General features: G+C 43.0%; 1 protein-coding gene across 3 annotated transcripts in view; it reads right to left on the reverse strand.

The window, feature by feature from the left end:
- Positions 1 to 15,787: 15,787 nt before the first annotated feature.
- Positions 15,788 to 25,236, reverse strand: part of CARMIL1 (capping protein regulator and myosin 1 linker 1) — a 190,211-nt gene continuing 180,762 nt past the window's right edge. The window contains exons 35-38 of one of the 3 annotated variants that reach the window (XM_041408076.1): positions 23,804 to 24,037; positions 21,050 to 21,184; positions 19,288 to 19,434; positions 15,788 to 16,841 (exon numbers count right to left, since the gene is read on the reverse strand). In XM_041408076.1, coding sequence (XP_041264010.1) covers positions 16,705 to 16,841; positions 19,288 to 19,434; positions 21,050 to 21,184; positions 23,804 to 24,037 — 653 coding nt within the window. In that variant the 3' untranslated portion in view covers positions 15,788 to 16,704. The remainder of the gene's footprint in view (positions 16,842 to 19,287; positions 19,435 to 21,049; positions 21,185 to 23,803; positions 24,038 to 25,236) is intronic. The other 2 variants (XM_041408078.1, XM_041408077.1) reach the window with 2 other exon arrangements.

Raw genomic sequence — 25,236 nt, forward strand, 5'->3', positions numbered from 1 at the left:
GCAATGCTGTTTTATTTAACTGATATTGATAATAAATTAAGAAATGGCAATTATTGCCAAGTAAAGAGCAAAATAAGGAGCTTGTGGCCAAACCCTGAGCTTTGCAGAAAGGCTTAATCAAACTGTACATGGGAAAACATGGATAAAAGTGCAGATTGTTCATCTGGAAACAAAAATGAGGGGCAGCTGACAAATGCCTCATTCTTTGGGCCAGACTCAAAGTATTGATGTGAAATGAAATATTCGGGTTCCCATGAACAGACTAGAGAACAAAAAAACAAACCAAATATTTGGATTTGTGGTAGGACTTTGCTCCTCACCTTTATGGAAGAAAATTTCAAATACATGCAGGCACAGTTAAATGGAAATAATTTTCCTCATCAAATGGCTTCAGCTTCCCTTCAGCTTTGCACTGACTGGAGACACTGAGGAAGCCAACACCAGCCATCAGCATTTCATCTTTCACTGGGCAGGTGTTTTGCATGTGGTTTGGGTCCTGCACGGATCCTGCAGAATGCCACAGCCTGGATCCCCAGTGTTCCCCATTTTCCCCAGACCCTGGTTTGTATCAGGGCAGTGGAAGGTGGGTGTGCTGGCTGAGCTGCTATGCACTGCTCGGGCTGCCAAGGGTGGGGATGATGCATTCCTGCCCAGCAAAGGGTCTGTGAGCATCCCAGCAAAGGAAAATGCTGCAGGAGCAATGAGAGACAGACTGAAAGGAAATCAAAATGGAAATAATACAGTCAGTAAAGGCCCCTACTATTCATACAATTTTTTGGAAATCAAGTCAGAGATGAAGCTGTCTGCTGCAGAAAAGAAATAGACTCTTCTTTCCAACCTATCCTTAGATGGGTACAAGCTGCTTGTTAGCAGTAGACCCCCACCTTCCAAGAAGGATGCCTTTCTCTTGCCCCTCCTTCCATCCCGCTCCCTCCCTCTGCCCAGCAAATCCCACATTCCTGTGCTGGGCTAGATCCGGGGTCCATCTTTCTGGCTGATGTGGTGCAGAGTGTGTGGGTTCAGGGTGCAAAGAAGGGCAATGACAGCTCAGGTCAGGTACTGATGGATGTGGTGTGACACAAAGACTACCATCTCACAGACATTTCCATCCACAGATTCTCACTAAAGCTAAGTTTCTCCAGCCTTCCCAGCCAGCCCTCCAAGTTGAGGCTTCAGTCCTCTGTTGTCTTCATTTTGGACCAGCAATGGGATCCCTTGAGTGTTATAAGGAAGCAGACAACCTCTTCCCACAAGGATTCCACTAAAATGAGGAGTCAGGACATCGGAAGGTATCTGAGATTTCCCAAAAGAAAAGCTGATATTTCCCCCAGCTACATGCTGCTCATTGTTACCCAGGGAATGCAGCCTCAGTTACAGTTTGTGACTTTCATCATTTTAGTCTTTGGCTATAATTTAATGTTGTCCAAATAAAGCCTGGGCTGTACAGCCTCCACAGCCCGCTCCTCTACCCTCTGTTAGGTCCTACTCACCTAAGCAAATGGGAAGGGAAGGAGGCATTCCTGGAACGATGCTAAACAGAGATTACAGAGTTAACTTGACTCTTCCATTCAGTGAAACCAAATTGGATTTGCCAAGCTAGCAGCCCCTCTCCTGCCTTCCCTGGCTGGTATCAATCTAATTAAATACTCTTTCTCCCATGCAGCTTTTTTATTCTCAGGTCAACTTACTGGAAAAGCAGAAAAAACAGACTCTGAAGGATTGGATTCGGGGTCAGCTGGCAGGACTCATCATAAACAGCCAAAGCAGCATCAGCACAGAGGCATCAGAGCAAAAACCTCAACTCACAGCTGGGAGGAACAGTGGCAGCATATCTGCTTTTCCATGCAGGCTTCCCAAACATGGGCACTTGGAACCTGCATGTAATAAATCCCTAGGACAGCTGATGTAGGGGTGTCAAAGGCAGAGTAGCTTTCTAATTAGGAAGAGACTCGATCTGCAGGAACCTCTTCAGTTTGCTGTGGGATACAGTATAAGTCCTGTAATAACAGATCCCTCATAATGACATCATCTTCTGTGCAGAGACCCACAGATTGTTTTCCCTCTACTCAAAAATACAGCTCTTCAGGTGTTTTTTCACTCTTCAGCTTCTTGGTGCTGATGAGCATTGTTGCCCTCACAGCGATTCCTCTTTGGTACTTGGCATGGAAGGAATTTTTACCACAGGACACTCGCAGCCCCTGCTCCTGCAGGATCTCCCTGATGCAGCAGGAGCAAGCACAGGTGAGAGAGCCCAGGGAGGGGGTAAGCTGGCATTCTGGTTCTGGTTCCTGCTCAAAGAAGTGCCTCATCCTATGGACCACCATGTCACTGGCTGCTGATTGAGAACTGGCAGCTTTGTCCTGGACTCAGAAGAAAAAGGAGCTTTATCAGGAGCTCAGCCATTGCCCTGCACCAGCCTTTCTCCATCAGCTGGGATTTCTCTCCTTACCACGTGACCCTGGAACCTCTAGGGCATCTCACAATCCCAAGGGGCACTTGGAGGCAGGCCCCCCACTAGGCTGCTTTCTAGCGACTTGTCATCAGCCAAAAAATCACTATTTGATTTGTTTCCCTGCCCTGCAGATCACTCTAAAGCCTCACTTCTGCATTTCTTCACCCATTCAGATGTCTGTTCCCCAGGTCTCTGAATATGCAAACTCTGTGCAGCTCTGGAAGACTGTCCTCCAGAGCTGGAGAAATCTCAGTTTCAGGAAGGGAAAAAAAGACTTCCACATGCAATGATAAGAGCAGCATTTTAAGGTGCCAGTCACTAGCAGTGCCTGCTGAAACAAGGTGCCATCGTGGCCTGAGGAACTCCAGGAGCACTGTCTGTTTAGTGAAGCTAATTGCTCTCAACCAAAAATAGGCACACCCCTCTCTGTCCCCTGGGGAAAACACCCCAGCTGCTGTGAAGTCCTGCCCTGCTGTGGTGAGGAGGCTTTGGAAATGCTGGACATTAGTGGAGGACAGCTCAGGCAGCTCCAAAGGCACTTGCTGTGGTGCTGGCAAGAGTCCCCTGTTGGGAGAAGGCGTGAGGAATTGCAGGAGGACGGGCACAGAGATGAGTAGGAAAGCTGTGAAGGTGCCTGGCAGATCTTCCTATGATCCCTTATTTCTAGGATGGGCAGCTCATACATTAGAAGGAATGGTTGGCACCTTGTGTTTATGTTGCAATTTTCAACAAGTTGAAAATTTGTTTTCAAGAAAATTGAAAATTGCAATTTTCGATTGCATTTTATTAGGATGGGGAAAGACTGCTCTGTTTTCCAGGCCTGATCAATAGGAGACCAGCATTAAATGATAATCTTTACTCAATCTGTGATGTTTGTTACTCCTCTGGCCCATGGCTCCAGGAGAAGCAAAGGACAGTGTTTCTACCAGAAACCTTCCCCAAGCCTCAGCACGAGCAGAGGATAATCTCCAGAGGTGGGATTGAGGCACAACCCACCCAGTATTAGCATCCCTGGGCATGAGGAAAGCAGCACAGCTCTCATGAGTTTCAAACAGGAGCACAGCCTTCTGGTATTTGCCCAAAAATTATTCTCAGTGCCTTATTTTGTTTGCAATAGGGGAGAGAAATCACCTCCACATTAATCAATTAATAAGCAGTGGTGGCGAAAAGTTGTGCTGGTGGGAGCTCTCAGCTAAGTGTGGTGGGTTGCACAGATTTGTGACTAATGGGCCACATTAATTCCCAGTTTGTCTCAGCCTGGATGGCTGGCTCTGGCAGAGGGGGGAAGATTTAGGAGGATTACAATTCCCATTTTAGGAAGCAGCTATCTACTGTTATTACTGCGCATCAGGGAATACTTTAAAAAGCTCAAAATGTATCAGTCAGAGTTTAACCTCCTTTAGCAGGGAGTGGGAAGTAGGTCCTGCAGCTGCGGTACAGAGCTGTCTGAGTTCACACTGGCACATGGCCACAGCCCTTCTTCAGTGCCTCTCAGAGGGGGAGGTGCTCCCACTATGTACATCAGAGGTGAAATTCCTTGCCAGCAAAACCTGAAAACCAGATTTAAGAGCAGAAAAGAGAGGAGCAGCTCCCTCCAGAAGAGCTTTTTGCCCCCATTTCCTAAAGGTGGATCAGTTAGGTGTAGTTCTGAACTGAGATGCTCATGGTAAGACCCCTTCCAGGGCAGCATTTCTAACTGAGTGACCAGGACTGCTGGTCCTTCCCTCTTGTATGCTCATACTGAACATACACATGCTTATGTGCATGGGGCGAAGCAGAGGGCCTTGCTGTCACCTCAGATGCTGCCTCCCCTTTGCTGTTATCCCCTAAATATGGTGAAGGCAACTGCTCTCTTGTCTGACAGCAGTCATGGCCCAGGGACCAAGCCCTGGTGTCACACATAACCCCAGCTGGAGCCTCTGAGCCCTTCCTGTGTGACCAGACTGTACAGCACAGCACTGTGGAGATGCCCTCAGCTGCAAGGGGAATGAATGCTAGCAGCATGCCTGGGAGGCAGGCACTTCTCCCATATCAAACTTTGCTTCCACAGCTGCCAGCAAACTGCCAGCACAGCACCAGTGTGTGACAGGAAGGAACACAGAGCATTTGTGATACTCAAAGATATTATGGATGCCCTGGAAGAGCAAGTTAGCAACCCTTTCCTTCAGTGGTACCTCTACCTGATCTCTGTTCAGTCTCCCAGGAACTCCAGGAATCCTTGCCACTGACAGCCCACTAAAGCAGCTGAATGTGGCTTCTGGGCTCTGCCCCTCACCCTCCCAGGGAAGCACATGGGCCAGGATAGGCAGGGATCACAGGAGGCCACCCCCAGAGCAGCTCAAGCAGCAGAGTGGAAAATGAGAAATGAGGGTTCTGCCACCAATGCACCTGCTTGGAGGGCCCAAAGCTCATGGAAAAGCAGCACCTTCCTTGCTCTGCAAGAATCTCCTCGAACCTCCTGGCTTGGCTTAGAACCAGGGGACAGTGGTTGTACCTTTCCTGAAACACTTGCCCATGGTCTCTATGAGCTCAAGATACTGAAAATAAAAGTAATTATTTCTTATATGTCGGGGTTCGCTGTTATTTGTCTCTGCCCCGACATGGGAAAAGTGGTTCTGGGTGGCCGCGATTTCGAAGGATGAGTCTGGACTCTCAGGTTTTCGGTCTTCAGTCTTGTTTATTAATTCTTATATACAATATTTTCTCTCTGCCCAGCCGAGGTCTTTCAGCAGGACAGTCAAGTGCACTCTCCCCCGCCCACAGGACGGTTGTGTCTTTTATAGTGAAAATTACGTATATCATATTTACCTTTAATTCCCAATACTTTTCACCCTTATAGACAAGTGTACCTTCACCATGAACCAATCCAAAAGTGCCAACATCATCACACAAAATGGAAGACATGAAGAAGGAAGAAGAACCCAGGACTACGCCCTGAATCCTCCATCTTGTCTTCATGAACCCCTGTACCTAATTTTCTAAAATCTGTATTTCATCCCGTAAATATACTATTCACACCCTAGAACTTCTCATTTCCTCATACACAGACATTTCCTCTCTAGATGGATCAAAGTCAAGCCACCAGACACTTTTGGCAACATTCCAAGGTCTCCGAGCCCCCCAAGGGTTCTCTCGGTGACTCTGGACATTCAGAGTGATGTGCTGAGTTCCCACACTTATATACAGAAGAGGTACAAGAAGGGTGATCTGGACGCAACATTAATTCTTTTCAGTCAGGCTGATAGTGCTGGACATGCCAGGCAGAAAGAAAGTAAAGAAATTATACCTTCACTCCTCCCCACCTCCAAAGCCACACACACAAAAAGCCAAACCCCAGGTCTTCAAGACCTCTCACTAGCACTCCTTTATAGTTGTTTCTCTACCACTCAGCCTGCCCACAACACAGTGATGGCTGGAATAAAGATGAATGGCTTTCCATAAATAATATGGAAAAATACTGAATGAAATCCTTATACTTCAGCAAACAAATGTTAGCACTAAAGCTTTTTTTTCTTCTTAACAGCACAAACACATGCTTTGTCTACAGCATTTGTGACATCCGTTTCTTTGCTTTACTGATGCCAGGGTGCTGTGGCTTCTCACAGAAGGAGCAGAACACTACCTCAGATAACTGATGAGAAGAACATCAAGCACAAGTAAAAAATCTTCAGCAATTAACTGCTCTGGAAGTCATAAACTATATTAAATTTTTGTCTTAATACCAAAATCCTTGGTGTAAATTTCTTCAATTCACAAAACCAATACTTGGAGATATCCTTCTTTCATACTTATTATCTTCAGAATGTTGTGTTTTTCAATTACCAATAAGAATAAATACTGCAGTTTATTTATTAATAAATGAATTTTCATTTATGCTACGGGTATTTCAAGTTTTCCTTTGCAATTTGTCTTCTGTTCTTACTAATGGCAAATAAACCAAAAGTATATATGTGAATATGATGACACTTTGATAATAATTTCAGATAAATGCATAATTTAACGTCAGGGCAAATCACAGGAAAGAAGATCCAGCCTTCGTGACCTCTTACCCACCACCTTCTAGCCTACATTTGAAAAGTAAACATCAACCAGGTGCATTACAGATGTTCTGTTTCGACTTAGCAGCCTTCTATAAAAGAATAAAAGCTTCCCTTCACAGAAGGGAAATGAAATATTATGATTTCAAAGGGATCAACTGGGCAATCTTAGGTCAATGTCCCCGCACTTGATGGCACCCCATCCCTTTTGATGGCTTTGACTTAACGAAGATTTTTTTTTTCATGATCCATGCTATGTCACAGATATCTTCCCCTCAAAGTTCTGCTTCCTCCTAGATTATTTCCCCTGTTTTGCAGGATCTGTGAGGTTAATTTTGGCATTTTTGGCCCTTTGCACTGAATCTCATTTTCTCACAGACCATTTGCCTGAAGTTACTAAATGCTGCAATTTTCTAGGTCTACTGGATTTTTTTTTTCAATTGCATTTAATTTGAGGCCACCTCCTTTCCAGAACCTTTGCAAATCTTTATTTTTGGTGTGACAAGATTTCGTTTCCCTTCCCGAAAGGGAGTTCCCATTCATAAAACAAAACTCTGCGACTCAGAAAAGAAAGACTTAAAAACACACTGCAAAGGACATATCATCAAAAGAAATATACATGAAGAAGACAAAAAAAAGAAAATTGGGACATTTAGTGACTACAAGAAAATGGTCTGGGAGGAAATGAGGTGCAGCGCAAAGGGCCAAAAGATGCCAAAACTAACCTCACACAGGCTGCAAGAGCTAAGGAAAAAATGAAGGAGGAAGACACAACTTTGAGGGCAATACATATGTGACATGGCACGGATCCTGGAAAAAAAAAATCTTCGCCAAAGTCAAAGCCATCAAAAGGTATAGGATGCCATCAAGTGCAGGGACATGGACCAAAGCTTGCCAAAATTCATCCCCATTGAAATTCTGGAAACAGAAAAAAGGACTTACAAATGCTCTGCAATGGAGATACCATCAAAGGAAATGATGTTGAAGAAAAAAACAAAGAAAATTAAGACATTTAGAGATTAAAAGAAAATGGACCAGGATGACATGAGGTGCAGTGCAAAGGACCAAAAGATGCCAAAACTAACCTCACAGATGCTGCAAAATCTGGAAAAAACATCAAGGACGAAGACAGAACATTGAGGGGAATATATCTGCGACATGGTATGGATCCTGGGGGGAAAAAAAAAAAAAATCTTCGCCAAAGTCAAAGCCATCAAAAGGCATGGGATGCTGTGAAGTGCAGGGACATGGACCAAAGATTGCCCAATTGATTCCCATTGAAATTGAAAGATTTTGTTTCCCTTCCTGAAAGGAAATTTCCGAAATATTCTTTTTCCTTTTCCGAAAGGAAACGAAATCTTGCGACCCTGAAAAGAAAGGCTTACAAATGCTCTGGAAAGGAGATATGATCAAATGAAATGCACCTGAAAAAAATCCCAAAACCCAGAAAATTTGGACATTAGGTGACTAAAAGAAAATGGTCTGGAAGGAAATGTGATGCAGTGCAAAGGACCAACAGGTACAAAACTAAGCTCACAGATGCTGCAAAGGCAGGGCAAAAAAAAAAAATCTTTGCCAAAGTCAAAGCCATCAAAGGGCATGAGACGCTGTGAAGTGCAGGGACATGGACCAAAGCTTGCCAAAACTGATCCCCGTTGAAATCCTGGAAACAGAAAAAAGGACTTACAAATGCTCTGCAATGGAGATACCATCAAAGGAAGTGATGTTGAAGAAAAAAACAAAGAAAATTGAGACATTTAGAGATCGCAAGAAAATAGACCTGGATGATATGAGGTGCAGTGCAAAGGACCAAAAGATGCCAAAACTAACCTCACAGATGCCGCAAAATCTGGAGAAAACATCAAGGATGAAGAACTTTGAGGGGAATATATCTCTGACATTGCATGGATCATGAAAAAAAAAAAAAGAAATCTTCACCAAGGTCAACACCATCCAAAGGTGATTCGCAGAAACAAACCATCTCCACAACTTTGTGGAAGTTTAAAGCCAGTGTTTTTACTACTGCGCTGGACTCGTGGTATTTTTTTCCATAAAATGGCACGCATGCCTCTGGGAACTCCAGATCCTCTTTATCTCCCTCTCAAATAGATATGCATGCAATTTTACAATAGATTCATACATATTCCTTCTACTGATTTCGCATAACATTTACCTCTAATTCTTCTTTATCAGAAAGAATGCCTGCTTCTTGATGCCCTGCTCTCCATAGAATCCTTTCTGTCTGCCCCCCCGCCTCCCACCTTATCTCTTGTCCTTCTGCTGAAGTAGTTTTTCCGAGCATAGGTTTTTCTTGTACAGGCAGTCAGACTAAACAGCTATGTTTGCAGACTACTGAAATCTTAACTCAAAGATGTACATTTCACCCAAATCAAAATGGATTTCTATTCTGGAAAATTTCCACTCTGTCTCATTTCCCTCCTTACCGAGAACATAAGTATATTCTTTTACTTAATGCAAGTCCCTATGATAATAAGTGTCTCTTAATGCTTTACCATGTATATTTAATAAGGAGGTTAACAAAACTACAAATACAAAAGTTAGAATGATTTCTACTAGACAAAATAACATAGTTGTTATGAATTTTTACAATAGCACAAACAGTTCTCAAGTACACAGAACCTTTACTAGTCTATACGAGCACAGTTTTTTCTGATCAGTGACTGGATGAACCTCAAAGTGGCAAATACTTTGTTCAGTGTCTGGACACACATCCTGAGCATTAATAGTGTTGATTTCACAAATGAGTCCTAGTTGTTCCCTAGTAATACAAGATTCTAATTTTACTGTTTGCCACTTTTCATTCACCTTTCATGCCCGCCCTATGTTCTGAAGGGTAGAGCACTGTTTTTTCATGATTTAATCCTAGTGCAATGATGGGGTGGATAACGTAGAGTGGCATTACGTATGGTAAGTACAAAGGCATGGCCACATTAGAAACAGGATCATAGGTGAAATTTACCATAGTCCACTAGGACTGAAACTTCCTTTCAAAATCAATCGCATTATCCCAGACAACCTTCTGAATTTCAGCTGGAAAATTACCTTCACCCCCTTCCTGTATGATCAAAGCTGCTGTTGCTTACATCCATAACTGTGCTTGTATAAAACTGAAAGCTAAAGACACATTATCTTGAATTGTACTAAGCACTTCTAGTATTAGCTTGTGGTCTTGGTCCCTGGCCTTTTCCCACTTTGGCAGTACTTTTGAAATCTGCCACTGTCCAGTTCCTAATGCCAATAGAGATGTCTGTAAAGGCTGCTTCAATGTTGCTAGGACAGCTGCTGTAGTGGCCAGCATATTCATCAGTATTTCTGAATCAGTTCCATTTAAAACTCCCAATCCTATCTTTAATATTTCAGTTAGATCTTTTCTTATTCTGCTTCTGAGGTATACTTGTCTTTGTAACTACATTGTCCAGCTCTCAAAGGATGTTCTTAGCAAAGAGGAGCAGGCTGGTAGGATTTTGGAGTTGTTAATTTGCATTAGCAATTCAACACGTTTGAGAGACCATTCTGGATTGAACAACAGTTGTTGTTCACCTACATTCTTCCTGGTGTTTGTATACAGGAGAGGTTGAGACACTAATCTGATCTCTCATGAGCCTTCCCATTGACCACCCAGCACCCTACCTTGATTTCTTCTCCTCTGATCCCTTGAAGTGTCCACAGTTCCTACCACTCCTGCTCCTCATATATCAGTTTCCCATGGATTGCCACACTGGATAGGTTTAAATGTTTTATCTCAGAAGGTTCTCCTATGGATCCAGTAGAGTGATTAAAAGCCTGGGACCAAGGACATTCAGCATTGCTTTGGATAGAGGTATTCTTGAATTCTAAGACTCCAGTTATATACAAAACAATTCTGTAAATGAAATTACAAACAACCCCCAGACACAATATACTCATTTTGCCTGAGTAAGCTTTAGTCTCAGTTCATTGTTTCCTGGTGTCACTCTCCAAGGGGCTTCTGGGGCCTTCTTCACTCGAGAGTGGTGGATCCAAACATTCTGCTCCTTGATCTTGATAGTGGTGAAGGTGGTAAGAAGCACCTCAAATGGTCCTTCCCACTGTGGTTCTAAAGTCTTTTCTGTAAGAGACTTAACTTACACATCATCCCCAGGCTGTATGTTATGTACTGGTCCATCTAGCTGCCTGCTCTGAGTTCCAGCTGTGTGTTTCTCAATTCCTCTGAGCTGTTTGCTTAAAGCCACCACATAGGTGGCCAATGTTACCACCCCAGTGTGGGTGGATGTTCCCTTTTGTATTCCATATGGTCTTCCATGAAGCATTTCAAAGGACTCAGCTTTTCTTTAGCCCGAGGTTTAGTTTGAATTCGCAATAGTGCCAGTGGAAGAGCTTGGGACCAGGCAGATTAACTTCCTGCTGCAGTATTACAATCTGCTACTTAATCAAATGATTAATTTTCTCCACCTGGTCGCTCTATTAGGGCAGTATGGAGTGTGAAGTTCCCAATCTATGCCCAGGTGGCTACTAATCTATTGCACTATTTTGGAAATGAAATGTGATCCTCTATCCGAGGTTATTGTGGCTGGAACTCCAAAGCGTGGTATTATTTAATGTAATAATACCCTGGTCACCTCTTGAGCCTTGACAGTTCTGGTGGGGAACGCTTCTCGTCATCCTGAAAATGTATCCGTCAGTACTAATGAATACCAATACTGACGCGGCCTCAATCCCAGGAGAAAGGGCGAGCCTCGTACAGGCTAGCTGCCCAGCCCTTTTCCTCCAAGCGGCACCACCGAGTGGCCGCTCCCTGCCTCGAGCTCCTTTAGTATTTTGTTTTGGGTAACATAACAAAATGAATGCTGATTGTCACTGCAGACTTTAGAGTTGGGTTTCGTCCCATAAAGATCTTGGAGGGGTAGGTGCCGTGGTTGTGGTTACCTTAATAAGACACTTTTTAATAATTCCAACAGCAATAGAAATTAAAAAGATAACCAAAAGTACTAAAACAATGTCCTTGATAAGAGAAGTTGCCCATCCTGACAGTCCCCAACTGCTGAAAAAGTTGGAAAACCAGTCCCCAGTTTCTTCTTTGACTTATTTTATTAAATCTTTCATTTGGTTGATCGAGGCATGGATGTTTTGGCTCTTGTCAGAGATGTTGAAACAACACAGGCCATCAAATTCTTGGCACCCATGCCCGTGCGCGAGAAGTAAAAAGTCTATGGCCGCTCTATTTTGTAGCGTCGCCTTCCTGGTTGCTTGCTCATCTTCTAGGAGGTCACTGAGCGCGCTGGATGTTAAATTGGCCTGTTTTGCAACCAGCACTCAAGGTGGCCTAATCCCCCGAGTGCTTTCGCTGCGGCAACCCAAGGTAAAAATGCCGACACTGCAGCCTTCACAGGTTTGGACCAAGTTACTACTTCTGAATCGCAATGCTCGTCCAATTGCATTGCGTCATGCTTTACTCTTTGAGGAGCCGAATTATTTAATTTAGTCTGCCAATTTAAAATTTGGGTGGTGTTGGGTGAAAACAGGGACAGCTGCCCGATGGTACATGGACCTCCTAGAAGATGAGAGGGAATCCCTGCCCAGGCCCTCTGCCCACAAATCAAAAATGTTCCCTTCAGGAGTTTCAAGGGCATCTGACGCTCACTGGATGGAAGATTTTGATGAGTGATCTCTTTGCACCACGATGCCGCTCAAAACTCCTTCCGGCACACTTTAACTGAAATATAACTCTCAGGATAGTAATGAGGCTTAAAGTTAAACTGAATACAAAAGGAAGCTTTAGCAGAAGCCAATAATTCAAACTCAGGAGGATCATTCTCGAGTGTGGGTAGCTCGGCTCACCACTTTTTCCACAAAACTAGGGGGTTCGTAAGTGGAACATAAGGACAATAAATCATAGAGCGGTTTCTGTTAATCTGATCCATGAGGGCCCGGATTTTTGCTGGGTACTGATCAAATGTGAACGGGATTCCCACCATGCAAGTTGACATAGGGTCATCCGCTGAGGCCATAGACAAGCACAGATGATCTCTTTGGAGCACACGGGCTAGGGTGACCCAAACATTCTGCTTGGGCTGGGGCACAATCCACGCCTCGCTGATTAGGAACTGGATCCCCAGGAGCCACACTGCAATCTGTTTCCAATCCATATCCTTGGCTGAGCACTTCACAAAATAAAAAAACAGAACAGAAAGGATTATGAATAATTTCTGATGTGATCTTTGATGGTGTAAGGTTTTCTTCAAACTTTGATGAGTGCGCTCAGTTATGGCCTGGCCAGTTGGGGAGTGTGGTATTCCTGTTCGATGTTCGATTCCCCAATCCTGCAGGAAATCAGCTACCGCCCTAGAGATATATGCTGGACCGTTATCTGTTTTTATCATCTTTGGGATCCCCAACACAGAGAAGGCTTGCACTAGATGGTGTAGTACATCTTTTGCCTTCTCCCCTGTGTGGGCCGAGGCATAGACAGCACCAGAAAAAGTGTTCACACTTATGTGCACATATTTTAGCCTTCCAAATTCTGACACATGGGTGATATCAGTTTGCCATATTTCACCACCATGGAGTCCATGTGGGTTTACCCCTGCACTCAGAGATGGCGATGCAGACCCTTGGCAGTGAGGGCATGTTGTTCTTTTGCACTGGGTGATTGGGAATTTGCACAGAGTAGTTTTCATATTGCACTGTATAGCTTATGTTATATCACGTGGTTTGTTACCCCTTTCTCCCATCACATGGTCTTTCCCTCACCCACCCCAGTACCCCCTGGTGGTCTCTTCCTGGGTGAAGAGATCCTCCCCTCACCACTCCTCACTGGTATCCATTGGCTGTGGACCTCTTCCTCTGTCGCCATTCCCTGGAGTATAAAAGTTCCCAGACACCAGACACTCCCATATGTTTGTCGCAGGAAACTTCAATTTACACTTGGGGCATATGCCCTGACACCTACTAGAACAGCAATACCAGCGCCTCTCACAAACTCTGCCCTGCAACAGTACCCACGCAGGGTGCCAGCCTCTCGATGCACCAAAGGCTCCAGGAATTGCCCGCAGAGGCAGGCTATTCTGTTTATCACTCCAGGGAATTCTAAATCCTCTGCGGCAGGTTGTTCCCAGTCCAGACTTACTATAGTACCAGCTGAAGTCCAATAAAGCCCCTCTAAATGAACTAATTCGTCTCCTCTATCTATCCAATAATTCACAAGATTCACAAACTCCCAGGGATCAAGTCCAAACCACTAGGGCAGAGGAACCCCTTGAGTTCATCTGGCCACGGTTAAAGTGTGCACAATCTACACAAATCACCACCTTTAAACACAGTAAATGTCCTCACCCATGCTTGCTCCACTTTTCTGCTAGGCGCTCCCTGCCCCACAGCCTGCCCCAGCCGGTGCCTCAGGCCTCACTCGGGCGCTTCAGCCGTGGGTAGAAACCCCTCTGCACTGTAGGTACACTCACTCACTCGCTCCTTTTTGTATACCACGCACCCGCACGATTACAAACACACTACCATTAACCACACAATGCATTAACCATGCAATGTGGTCCAGAGACCACAAACACACACACGGGCTCACTCGACCCCCAGAGTCGCTAGCAGTTGCCCTATCCAACAGTGAACCCCCCGTTGCTAATCCAGCCGCCGCCTCATCGGCTGGTGTACCTGCAGGCACAGGAATGAGGCTGAGTGCTCAGATGTCTCTGAGTGACTTACTCAGCAGTCCTATCTCTCTCTTCCCCCCGGGGGTGCCTCAATATATACTGTTTGTCCTCTGTACACCAGCAAGCAGGTCCTTGTCTGTCTCCACACTCAGAGGTAAGCCAAGATGAGAGGAGCTCCTCCAGGAAAATCCCGAGGCGCGCCTCAGGAGGTCCGTCTTCCCCTCCACCCCTGCAAGGACAGACAGTCCCCTGGCTGGCCTCGCCAAAATGATTTATGGAAGCAAACAAACTCCACAACTTTGTGAAAGTTGTAAAGCCGCTATGTTTATTACAGTGCTGGATGCTGGATGCCTGTGGGAATTTTTTCCCCAAAATGACATACGTACCTCTGGGAACTCCAGATCCTGTTTATCTCACTCTCAAATACATATGCATGCAATTTCACAACAGGTTCATAGAAATTCATTCTACTGATTTTCAGTGACAATTGCTGCCAGTTCTTCTTTATCAGAAAGAATTCCTGGGTCATGCTGCCCTGCTCTCCATAGCATCCTTTCTGTCTGTCTCCCACCTCCTCCCTTATCTCTTGTCCTTGGGCTGAAGCAGTTTTTCCAAGCATAGGTTTTTCGAGAACAGGCAGTCAGACTAAACAACTATGTTTGCAAGCTACTCAAAGCTTAACTCAAAGATGTACATTTCACCTAAATCAAAATGGATTTCTACTCTGGAAAATTTCCACTTTGTCCCACCTTCCCAAAAGGAAATTTCATTTCCTTTCGGGAAGGGAAACAAAATCTTGCGATTTCAATGGGAGTCAACTGGGCAATCTTTGGTCCATATCCCTGCCCTTGACAGCATCCCATGCCTTTTGATGGCTTTGACTTTGGCGGAGATTTTTTTTTGTTTTTTTTTTTCAGGATCCATGCCATGTCACTGTTATATTCCCCTCAAAATTGTTATGTCACAGATGTATTCTCCTCAAAGTTGTGTCTTCCTCCTTGATTTTTCCTCTGCTCTTGCAGCATCTGTGAGGTTAGTTTTGGCATCTTTTGGCCCTTTGCATTGCACCTCATTTCCTCCCAGAGCATTTTCTTGTAGATTGAGACTGAATGTATCTATTTTCTGGTTTTTATTGGTTTTTTTTTCAATTGCATTTCATTTGATCATATCTCCTTTCCATGGTGTTTGTAAGTCTTTCTTTTCCCTTTCGTAAGATTTCATTTCATGTGCACGGGGATCGGACAGAAAGTCATCAGAGAGGCAGGTATCTGAGCACTTTTGTCTAGTCAAGAAGCCACAAAAGGGCCAGAGAAATTGCTCTTGGGAGAGAGTTACCAAACCAATTTCATTCTGTCCTGTTTGACCAAAATTGAGAATTTAAATTAGCAGGTGTTTCTGGCTCACACATAAGCTAGTTTGCTAAAGATTCCAAGGTGGGAGAATAGTGAAGTGATCGTCCCTCAGCAGTTTTCTCATGTGTATGTATCCCTTTCAGCTGGAACAGGCACGTTACTAGAAGCAGAAAAATTATACAGGTTTTGTCTTAACTGCGCACTTTGCCTACGTGACCCAGTGCCAGCATTCAAAGATCAGAGACCACCAGACCACAAACAGTGCTGTAAAAATGAAGACTAGTATTTCAGTTGTAAAATCATTTTTTTATTGTTACAAATATACATATGAATAAAATCCCTTCAACCTGTAATGTAAGTGGGTAGCCATGAAATTTGCATCCCTTCCCTCAAAAGCTGAAATGTTTTTACAGATGTCGAACTATGTTTCTCATAGAATTACACATTGAAATGAAGCTAATATGCAGACAGAACCAAGGAAGGCCTCCAGAAAACACCAATATTAATAAAATTTCAATTGCCCTCATTCCAATCAACTATATACATTAATATACGAATGTGGAAGCATACCATGGTTATACGTAATCCAAATCCTTATCTGTTGTGCTTTCTGACGGTACACAAATGTAAGCGTTGGAGCTTTATGTACAGTAGGTGAACAGGAAGAAAGAAGCTCCCTATGGGAGAATGTAAAAACCATACCCAAGCATTTAATATATATAATCTATACAAATTATTTTATTAGTGTGCTCTTTTAATATAATTACAATGTGCAATTGCATACCGCAAGAATATATTTATAGGTAAGTCACGTGCAGATCTGACACATTTACATTCAGCAGTACAACACATTACCTGCTGTACAGTGTATTAGTGTAAGACAGAGTCCAGTTAATTTGCTTTGCTTTCTAAATGCCCTAATGCAGGGCACTCCTTGTAGCTGCTTCAGAGAAATTCAAGTAGAACACGTGAAAGAATAGCTGGCTTTAGGCAAAGGCATGGAAAGGAATGCCTTGCACTGTACACACCAGAAATTAAGGACCGAATCAATGCCAGGTGTACTGTAAGTCATGACTGGAAGATCAGGTTTTCTGCATGGAAATGTACCTGTGGTGAAAGAGCAGCTGACTAAAAGGGCTGTTGATTGCTGAACCCCGATTGTTATAAAAAGCTCTTGCGCTACAAAGCACTTGTACTGATTGCTAAATAAAAATAAAATCTTTATCTGCTTCTTCTCCAGAGTCACTGGACTTGCTTCCCTGATGGCCATCTTTACTTAAGGACCTCTGCTTCAGTTCCTGGAACTCATGAGACTGCTGCCCAGGGCTTCTTTTTGCAGCTGCATAAAACAGAAACAGGACTTACTAATGATGTCAGAAGAGAAAGGAAGAAGAAAAAATAACAATTAAAAAGTCATTAATGCACATGGGAGCTTCTCCTGATACCACTGAATTAATTTTCACAAGGAGGAGTACCATGGGTCCATTAATTCTTGATACCCAAACTTTTTCTCCCTGCCCCACTACACTTCCAGATCCCAATGTCCTTCCTGTCCCTTGATAAAAAGGACACCCATGGCTCTGCACCTTGCTGTGCTTGGCAATGGGGAAAGCAGGAGGCCACATTCACTTCCCACAATCTAAATGTAAACAGTACACATTTTGGTCACCCAGCACTCTGAAATCTCCATAAAGCCAGGGCTTTCTCCAAACCTAAAAGCTTCAAAATAAATTGGAAAACCAGTTTGTAAAACCTTGTTGAGATTCCTGACCTAATCAGTGGCCTACAACTGCTATGGCAACAAGATGGTTATACACATCAACCAGGGTGACCTTACCCAAGGACTGATAGCATTACAAATCTCATACTTGCACTTGAAGTGAAACTTCAAACACACTGTGGCCCTTAAATGGACCTTGCTGCAAGTCACCTCACTTCACTCCCACAAAATTAAATGTTGTCATTACAAGACCTTCTTTGATCCACCATTTTGGGTAGGGATGGTTGGCTTTGGTTCACACTGATCCTTACTCCTGACCACTTTTGTGAATACCTCTCGTGACAAGGCACCAGGGGCTGCTGTGGCCATGCAGCACCACTTCTCCTTCCCCGTGTAGCACTCACCTGTAGCCTCATCATTGCAATGAACAGCCTGCACTGTCCCCAGCACGCAGCTCCAGCCACAGCAGCAGCGTGCCACTGACCATCTCTTCAGCCATTTCTAAGTGTGGCAGGCTGTGCCATGGACTGCCAGGAATGTGGGAAGTACAGAGAGGGATCCCAAGGCAGCCAAATAGTTCTCCTGAGTCCAAAACACCTGTTTTCTCCTTTGTGCTAGCCAAAATATGTGAGGAAATAAGGGCCAGCAGCTACACAATCACTGCATTCTTACCCTGGCATTACAAGCTGGGAAACAGGAAGGGATTTTGAGAAAAGTGTTTAAAGCCATTTCACAGAATTGGAGAGGATTATCCTGTACAAAAATATTCAGGCATTTCTACCTTCCAATACACCACTGCTTTTCAAAGAAATAGGTCCCTGGAAATTTTTTGAGTCATCCTTGATACCAGTAGCTCCTAATAATTACCTGGCCTTTGTCTGGCCTTCACTGACTTCAAACAAAATCCAGAACACATCCTGCAGCAGCCATTTTAGCTTATGGCCTGATAAATATAGGCAAGTAGTTTGCCTCATAAATGTCTGAAAGATGTATCAGGCATTTAAGTCCACATAATGCAAGCAGGCTTCTGCCAGAAGAGCTTACCCTCCCCTCGATGAAACCGTACAACACAGGTGACCTGCATCAGTCTACGGCAGGATCTCAGCTTGCAAAACTTACTTTGCCAGAGAGGTATCTCAGAATGAACTAAAATATAATAATTTGATTATGATAGGAAAGGGAGATTCTCAGTTTGGATGGACTAACTTTGATTCTATAATACAAAAAGGATAAATTTTGGGCTGAGGAAGTGTTATGTGATGTCTTATAAGCAGAAAAACTGTGGGTAAATGGAATTGCATAAGATGTTCAAATACACAATTAAAACACTTTAGAAAAAAAAAGCAATTTTGAACAACTTTTCAAATGAACCATTTAACAGGTAAAGAAACATATAAACATGTACCATTTGAGAACAGGAGCTTTTATATTTTAAAAGCACATAAAAGAAATGAACACTTTTATAGCCTGCTGAATGAGCTCACTGTGAGTCAAAGCTGCTCCTTTGACTAACAGTTCTGGGCTTGGGCTCTTTAGGTGGCATTTTTCTTTGCTTTTGCAACTGAAAATCAAAGTAATGATAAATAATCCGATTTACCCAGTTCTCAAATGGTTTTGTGAGTGATGCACTGAAACTGGCACTAACAATATTCAAACTGAAATGTTTTTTGAAACACTGAAGGGCATGATCTTAGAAATGACAGGTGTGCAAGCACAGCAAGCAGCAGCCAGCCTTCCTGCAGCGTGCCAATGTTGCTGCACTGAGCAGTCACAGATAGTAGTGAGTGCTCTTCTGCAGAGGGGCTGCATGTGCTAGATGGAACTGGTGACTGGAGTTGACACAAAGGAAACATGCACAAAACATGTTGTATCTGTGAATTTTTTCATACCATGTAAATCCTATGAGGGCAGAAATATTATTAGAACCCCAAGAGATTTTTACCATTCTCATGATGACATATGACAAACCCACACCCTTCTATGGTTTCTTTGCTATTACCATTTCTTAACAATTGTTAGTGCCAGTTATCAAGCACCACCTTGATGAAAAATGAAAACATCTAACCAGAAGTTGGCTGTGCCATCCTCTGCCCAAGCACATTAGCTTCCTCTTCTGCACTGGTAGAATACTGCCCCGGAGTGGTTCTCACGCTGCCAGATGGCTTGGCACAGTCAAGAGCTGCATCTCTTTTTTGACAATCTCCTGTTTGCTCTAGCAAGGAAAAGGATTTGTTTATACTCCTAAGCTGTTCTGTAGGCCCACATACAGAAGGTAATATGAAAATTTTCACTTATCCAACCCATTTAATCAATTATTCAGAGAGAAGTAATCAGTATGCCAGTTGATTGTTTAAATGTAGTCCAGATATCTTGAGATGTTGGTAACTGCAGCCCGATCTCATAGCTGCACAGTGCAAAGTGGTCTATTTTCAGGTTATCCCATGAAGTACAGTTAAAATCATCGACATAAAGCAATTTTACAATCAAGTATCATCTAATTTGTAGCTTTATTTCACAGGAGATATAATTTTGTTACTAACTCAGACAGATTTGCAGTGATTTACCAGTTGCAGAAATAAATTGAATGCTAGCCTGAAGAGAGGCAGAAAGCAAGGACAGAGGAATGGCTAAGTGATGTAATGAATAAAAAAGTAATGACAGTAATGAATAAAAAAGAAAACATGAAAAGGAATACAAATAAAATAAACAGAATTTACTCTTTTCCAAACAACTTCATGCAAAGCCCAGCAGCTCCTTAAGGACCTGGCAAGTCTAAACTATTATTGATAAAATATGTACAGTACCATGTAGAGCCGAATAGAAAATTCTGTGTTTGACTGGAGAGGCTTAAGGGAGCAAGGAGTAAGAAAGCACAGTGCCTGACTTCTGTTGCTTTTGGTAATCTGGATCATCTGAATGATGACAGTGGATTCTGCAGCACAACTTCTCAGTCTTCACAACCCAGCATTATGTAGCTACCTCAACTCATTTTTTCCCCATTTTATGCTGTGAAAATCTGCTGTCAGAGTGTGAAAGGGCACCCCTTTGTTTCACAGTTTAAGTGATAGGAATCACCTTAGATGTCTTTCTTGAGGAGAGACCCAGGAAGGAAACACACCTCACCCCCAGATTTCAAGCATCATCACTTGTGCCAGCTAACACCATGTTGTTGAGCAACATTCCTGTGACTATTTCTGCACATACCCTGTGCTATCAGAGGAAGCTTGAGCTCTTCTAAGAATCAACTCAGGGCATGAAAATCCATCAGCAAAAGTAGAAATCCAGTGCACACATGAAAATCAGCAAAGAGAAGAGAGCAGCCTACTGTTGGGTATAAAAGATAACAGGTACCAAGCCTTGCCCTGGCACACAGAGACTCATTGCCCAAAGATGGGGAGGCGAAGTCAGTCACATATAGAGACCAGCAGAAAGGAAAACAAAGAGAGCAGTGGGCTGGCTGCAAGGAAAAAAGCCATGGCTTCTCCCCTGGAAACATTCTGAACCACAGAGCTGCATTTCCCATTATTGTGTGAAATTTCACATTATTGGTGTGAACATCTTAGTTCAGACCAAACCAACCATAAATGTACACATGAATCCCTTAATTGTTCAGTTGCATTATTAATACCCAGGGATTAATTTTTTATTTTATTTGATCAAAGATAGGTGGACAAGATGCTGAATAGGTGACCAGATAAATTTTTCTTGCTTTTTGCACCTTCAAATGCATAACCCTCTTCCCCCTTCCAGGTGAAAACAAATCAGGAGACATTGACACATCAAATTTCACTAGAAGACACCAAATACTCCTACACAAATACTCCTACCTTCTTGAGAAAATGATCTGACTGAGGGGCTGCTCTGACCATCCTTTTCTTTATCAGAAGGAACTTTCTTCAGCACTGGTGGAAGCAGGGCAACTTTTGGGGAACTGGGGCCGGAGGGAGACTCTGGAGCATCCTCTGTGGAGTACCACAAACAAAAGAGTGAAAAGGAAAAATTGTATCTACACTAAAGCTCACAGAAACAGTTGTTTATGATGGACCAAACCTCAACACAACACACAAACAAAAACCAGCCAGAACCTGTGTCAGAAAAAGAAGGATTCATGAATTTACATTACAACAAGGGAACAAATTGTATGGACCTCAGTCCAGGTGAAAGACTTTTAGTGGTCAAACAGACGATCTCAATTTCAGCATTTTTTATGTGTACTGCTATTGTAGTGCAAATAGAAATCTGATGTGATCATGTGATTTACATGCAAGATATAAGTAGGAATTTGGAAAGAACAGCTGAAAAAAAAAATTTGATGGGTTTCTGGAAATATTTGTTCTAGTTATATATTTTTTTTGTTCTGAAACATAATAAACTCATCAATTTAGATGTCCTGTTTCACAATGATAAGGTCTAAAAGTGAACCAGGGAAAAAAATTATATAAAAAGTGTTACAGAACTCTGTACATCCATGAATAACTTCCCAGAGCATAACACAAGGGCACCCATAAAGAGTTGCTGAAAAGAAAAAAATACTTCCATCTTCTGGACTGTGAGAAAATCTGAAACTTAAACTTAAATCCATAGTTTAAAACCATCTGGATATCTTGTCTCTAAAAGGCTGGATATGTAAGGCAAGCTGACTACCATCTTTACAGTCCTTACAGGAAGACCTTTTCAGTCTTACACTCCAGAGGCCTCATTTGGACAGTAGGGAAGTACAGCAACAGTGGATTATTAAACTGTTTTTAAGTTTGCTTTTCAAGAAGTAAACAGTGGCATGTGTACATAACAGAGGAACTAGGAAGATAGGTTAGCATTGACAGAAGAACAAAAGGGAGTCAGAGTATCATCTGTATTACGTATTTGTAAAAAGAGTTAATTCAGTTGCATACTAGAAATTAATCCAAATTTATCTCTGCTAAGGAGAGATCACAAAGAGTCAACTGTTTCAGCACAGGAAAGTGATGAGCTTCCCAAATGCAATTTGGTATGAACAGATACAATAATTCTTGAACCTTCTCCATGCATTTGATATGCCTCTGAGGCCACTTGCTTGGGAAAGCTCAGTATCAACACGAGGAGCACAGTGACTGGCAAAAACAGCTAGATATGGACTTTCAATCTTTGACAATTTGTGGACATCTGAGCTGTGCTCCTTTGCACCCAGATTACTTAGCAAAAAATTTGCTACTATTTGTGTGGCCACAGTGCTGGAAACAACAGCAAGAGCAAGAACATAGAAAGGATGATTGCTTGGTTTTCTTCATCACGTTGCCTGGGCATCCTTAGGCAGTGGGTTACTACAAATATTAGGATAGAAATTAGTCTGCAACAGAGCTGTGCTGCTTTTACTATCAACCAAAGAACTGGCTTATTATGGGTAAGTATTAATTACTCTCTTGTGTTAAATCCACAGTATGCTCTCTCTGCAGGAAATAGGAGCTGGCAGAAAGAGACAGCTCAGGTATTTCTGACTGCCTATTTGACAGATTAAGCACCACTAATAATCCATGCCCTCCCTGTTACATTCATCTTCATGAGCATCTCACTCAACATCCCTCACTTCGATGACCGTTTCTAAAATGGTCAATAAAATAAATGTAAATCCACCTAAAATCTGAAGGTGATTTTGTATGTGAACGACATTCTGCCCACTGGAGTGCAGAGACTCAGGAAGGCTCAGGTTTCACATCAAGAGCAGGGAGGAGACCGTAACATCCCTTTGACTCCTCATCCTTATCATAAATGACATCATTCTAAGGTCAACAGTGATTATGGGAAAAGTCAAGAGGGCTGCAAGCTCTTACAGATGGCCATGCTCATATTTTTTCACTCCCTGGCAGTTAATGAGCTATATTTGCTGTAGATACTTGGGAAGTCTGTAACTGGCTTTTAATTCTCCTCAATTGCAGTGGCTGTACTTTGGGAAGAGGAGGTTGTGACACTGGCCTATTAAACAACAGACAAAATGCATGGGAGATGTGCTGAAACATTTCCCACTATTGGAAACCTTAAGATAATATCTGGGCAGAAGGCAGTCTTGCAGGATTATAAAAGCCCAGTTACAATTATTTTCAGTCAAAAGCAATAGGGAAATAAACAAAGGCTAAACAAGGAAAAAGTAAGAGACAGCTGGTTTGTACAAGTTATTAAGAAACAGGCACTTGCTTGAGGGGCTAAGAGCAGCCTGCCACAAAATGCCAAGGACTTTAGTACATAGAGGCAGGTTTTTAGAGAAAACACATTTATTTTTGTCAGTGCTACTACAATAGGGCTTTGATGCTGAAGTAGCTTTCTGTGCTCACCTCTTCTGTGACAGCAGGCTAACTAAACACTGCCACTGCCACTACTGCTTCTCACACTTTACTCTTGAGGGTCACAGATTAAACCATTTTAATAAGTTTATTTGAATTAGGGCAAAGGGAGGTAGAAGAGAAGGATGTGAGTCGAGAGCAAGGTAATGAAGTAGTGTCCCTCTCCTTTTAACTTCTGTTCAGAATGTGGCAATGGCTGTCTCCACCACAGCCCACACAAACAGCACCTAGAGCTGGGGATAACAACTGCCCAGAAGAGCTTCTCACCAGTACGAGAGGCAGAGCGTGGTTTCTGTGGCACTGTGGGTCGTCCTGCCAGGCTGGGCTTTGTTGACTGCAGTGGGGGCTTTGGACTAGTTGGTGTATTGGAAGAACTTCTTGCCTTTGCACCAGCTTCTGCCTTTGGTTCAGCTTTTGAATTTTTTTCTGATGATGCTGAGATGGAGTCACCTTTATTCGATGCAAACCGACTGTCTGGAAGGGTCTGCTGTTGTTTAGGCACTGAAATAAATATACACATAAAATGAAGTCTGCTGCAGCACAGGAAGGTCCATGCACAGCTATAGGGGTGTGGAAAATACCACCACAAGCTAACACATGCATTGCTATGTGTAAGAGGATCCCCAATGTCTTATTCAAAATCACTGCAAGCAAAGCATCTAAACCTGCTAATTTTGACATGTGCTAAGATTTGTGATTCAATTGCCTAAGACAGCAATTGCATGTCCCCCTTTTTTATATATTTGAGATGATGGCTAGCTGGACCTTATTCCTCCTTTGTATTTCTAGGAGCAGATGGCACAGCCTACCTGCTGAGAAAACAGTGATGGATCAGTGGAAAAAGCCACTTTTGACTGTTTTTTGTCTCTACAGACAAAAGGCTGGGTTTCCAAGATCAACAGAGAAATCCTGGCCCAGAAAATAAATCCCAAGTATGTGACCAGCAGGCTACATCTTTTCATTTGTTGCTTTTAGCAAGCTCTAGAAGAGATTTTGAAACTCAGCCCAGATCAAAGTATTCTTTATGTAGTATTTTGATTTGTCTAATAACACTGTACATGGCTTACAGTTTCCAAACATTAGTAAGTTTACCAACATGTTGTCTATTCCAAACAAAGACCAAAGTATTTAGAGATCAATTTACAGTGACTTGCAAGCAGTCCCATCGAACTGTGCTACTGGTAGAAAGCCTGCTGGACTCCAGGTTGCTAACAAGCAAAAAGCCTGCTCTACTTTCCTACTCTGCAGCTTTCAGGAGGTAGAAGACTTGTATCTAGCAGTTTCAATGATAATCTTGGAACTTGTTTCTTAGTCTGGGACTTTCAACAGTTTTCACACCTTTTATCTCAGAAGAGAATTTCAGACTAACTGAAATGCAGACTGGTAGCCTTGGTACTTGGCAAAACCAAGTGTGTGCTCACAGATGCTGACTTGACCTACCTACCTGCTATTCCCATTCAGAAAGCCTACTGAACATGGAAGTGCTGAGCACAGGCATTTTAATGGCAGTGGGAGGAAGGGAGGGAGAGTGTTTATACAGTTTGTTGCAAGCCAATCTCCAGTATGTTTTTCCAGCCTATGTAGCCGTTTTCCAGCCCAGCTGGAGGTAAACTCTGGCAAAGCAGACAGCTGTATGGCACGTAGAGTTGAGCGTGAGTGCATGACAGTGAGAGTTTGTGTCTGCACATGTGAAATTCTTT

The sequence above is a fragment of the Onychostruthus taczanowskii genome, unplaced genomic scaffold (assembly GCF_017590055.1).
Source record: "Onychostruthus taczanowskii isolate IOZ18803 unplaced genomic scaffold, ASM1759005v1 scaffold29, whole genome shotgun sequence".
In the NCBI taxonomy this organism is placed as follows: Eukaryota; Metazoa; Chordata; class Aves; order Passeriformes; family Passeridae; genus Onychostruthus; species Onychostruthus taczanowskii.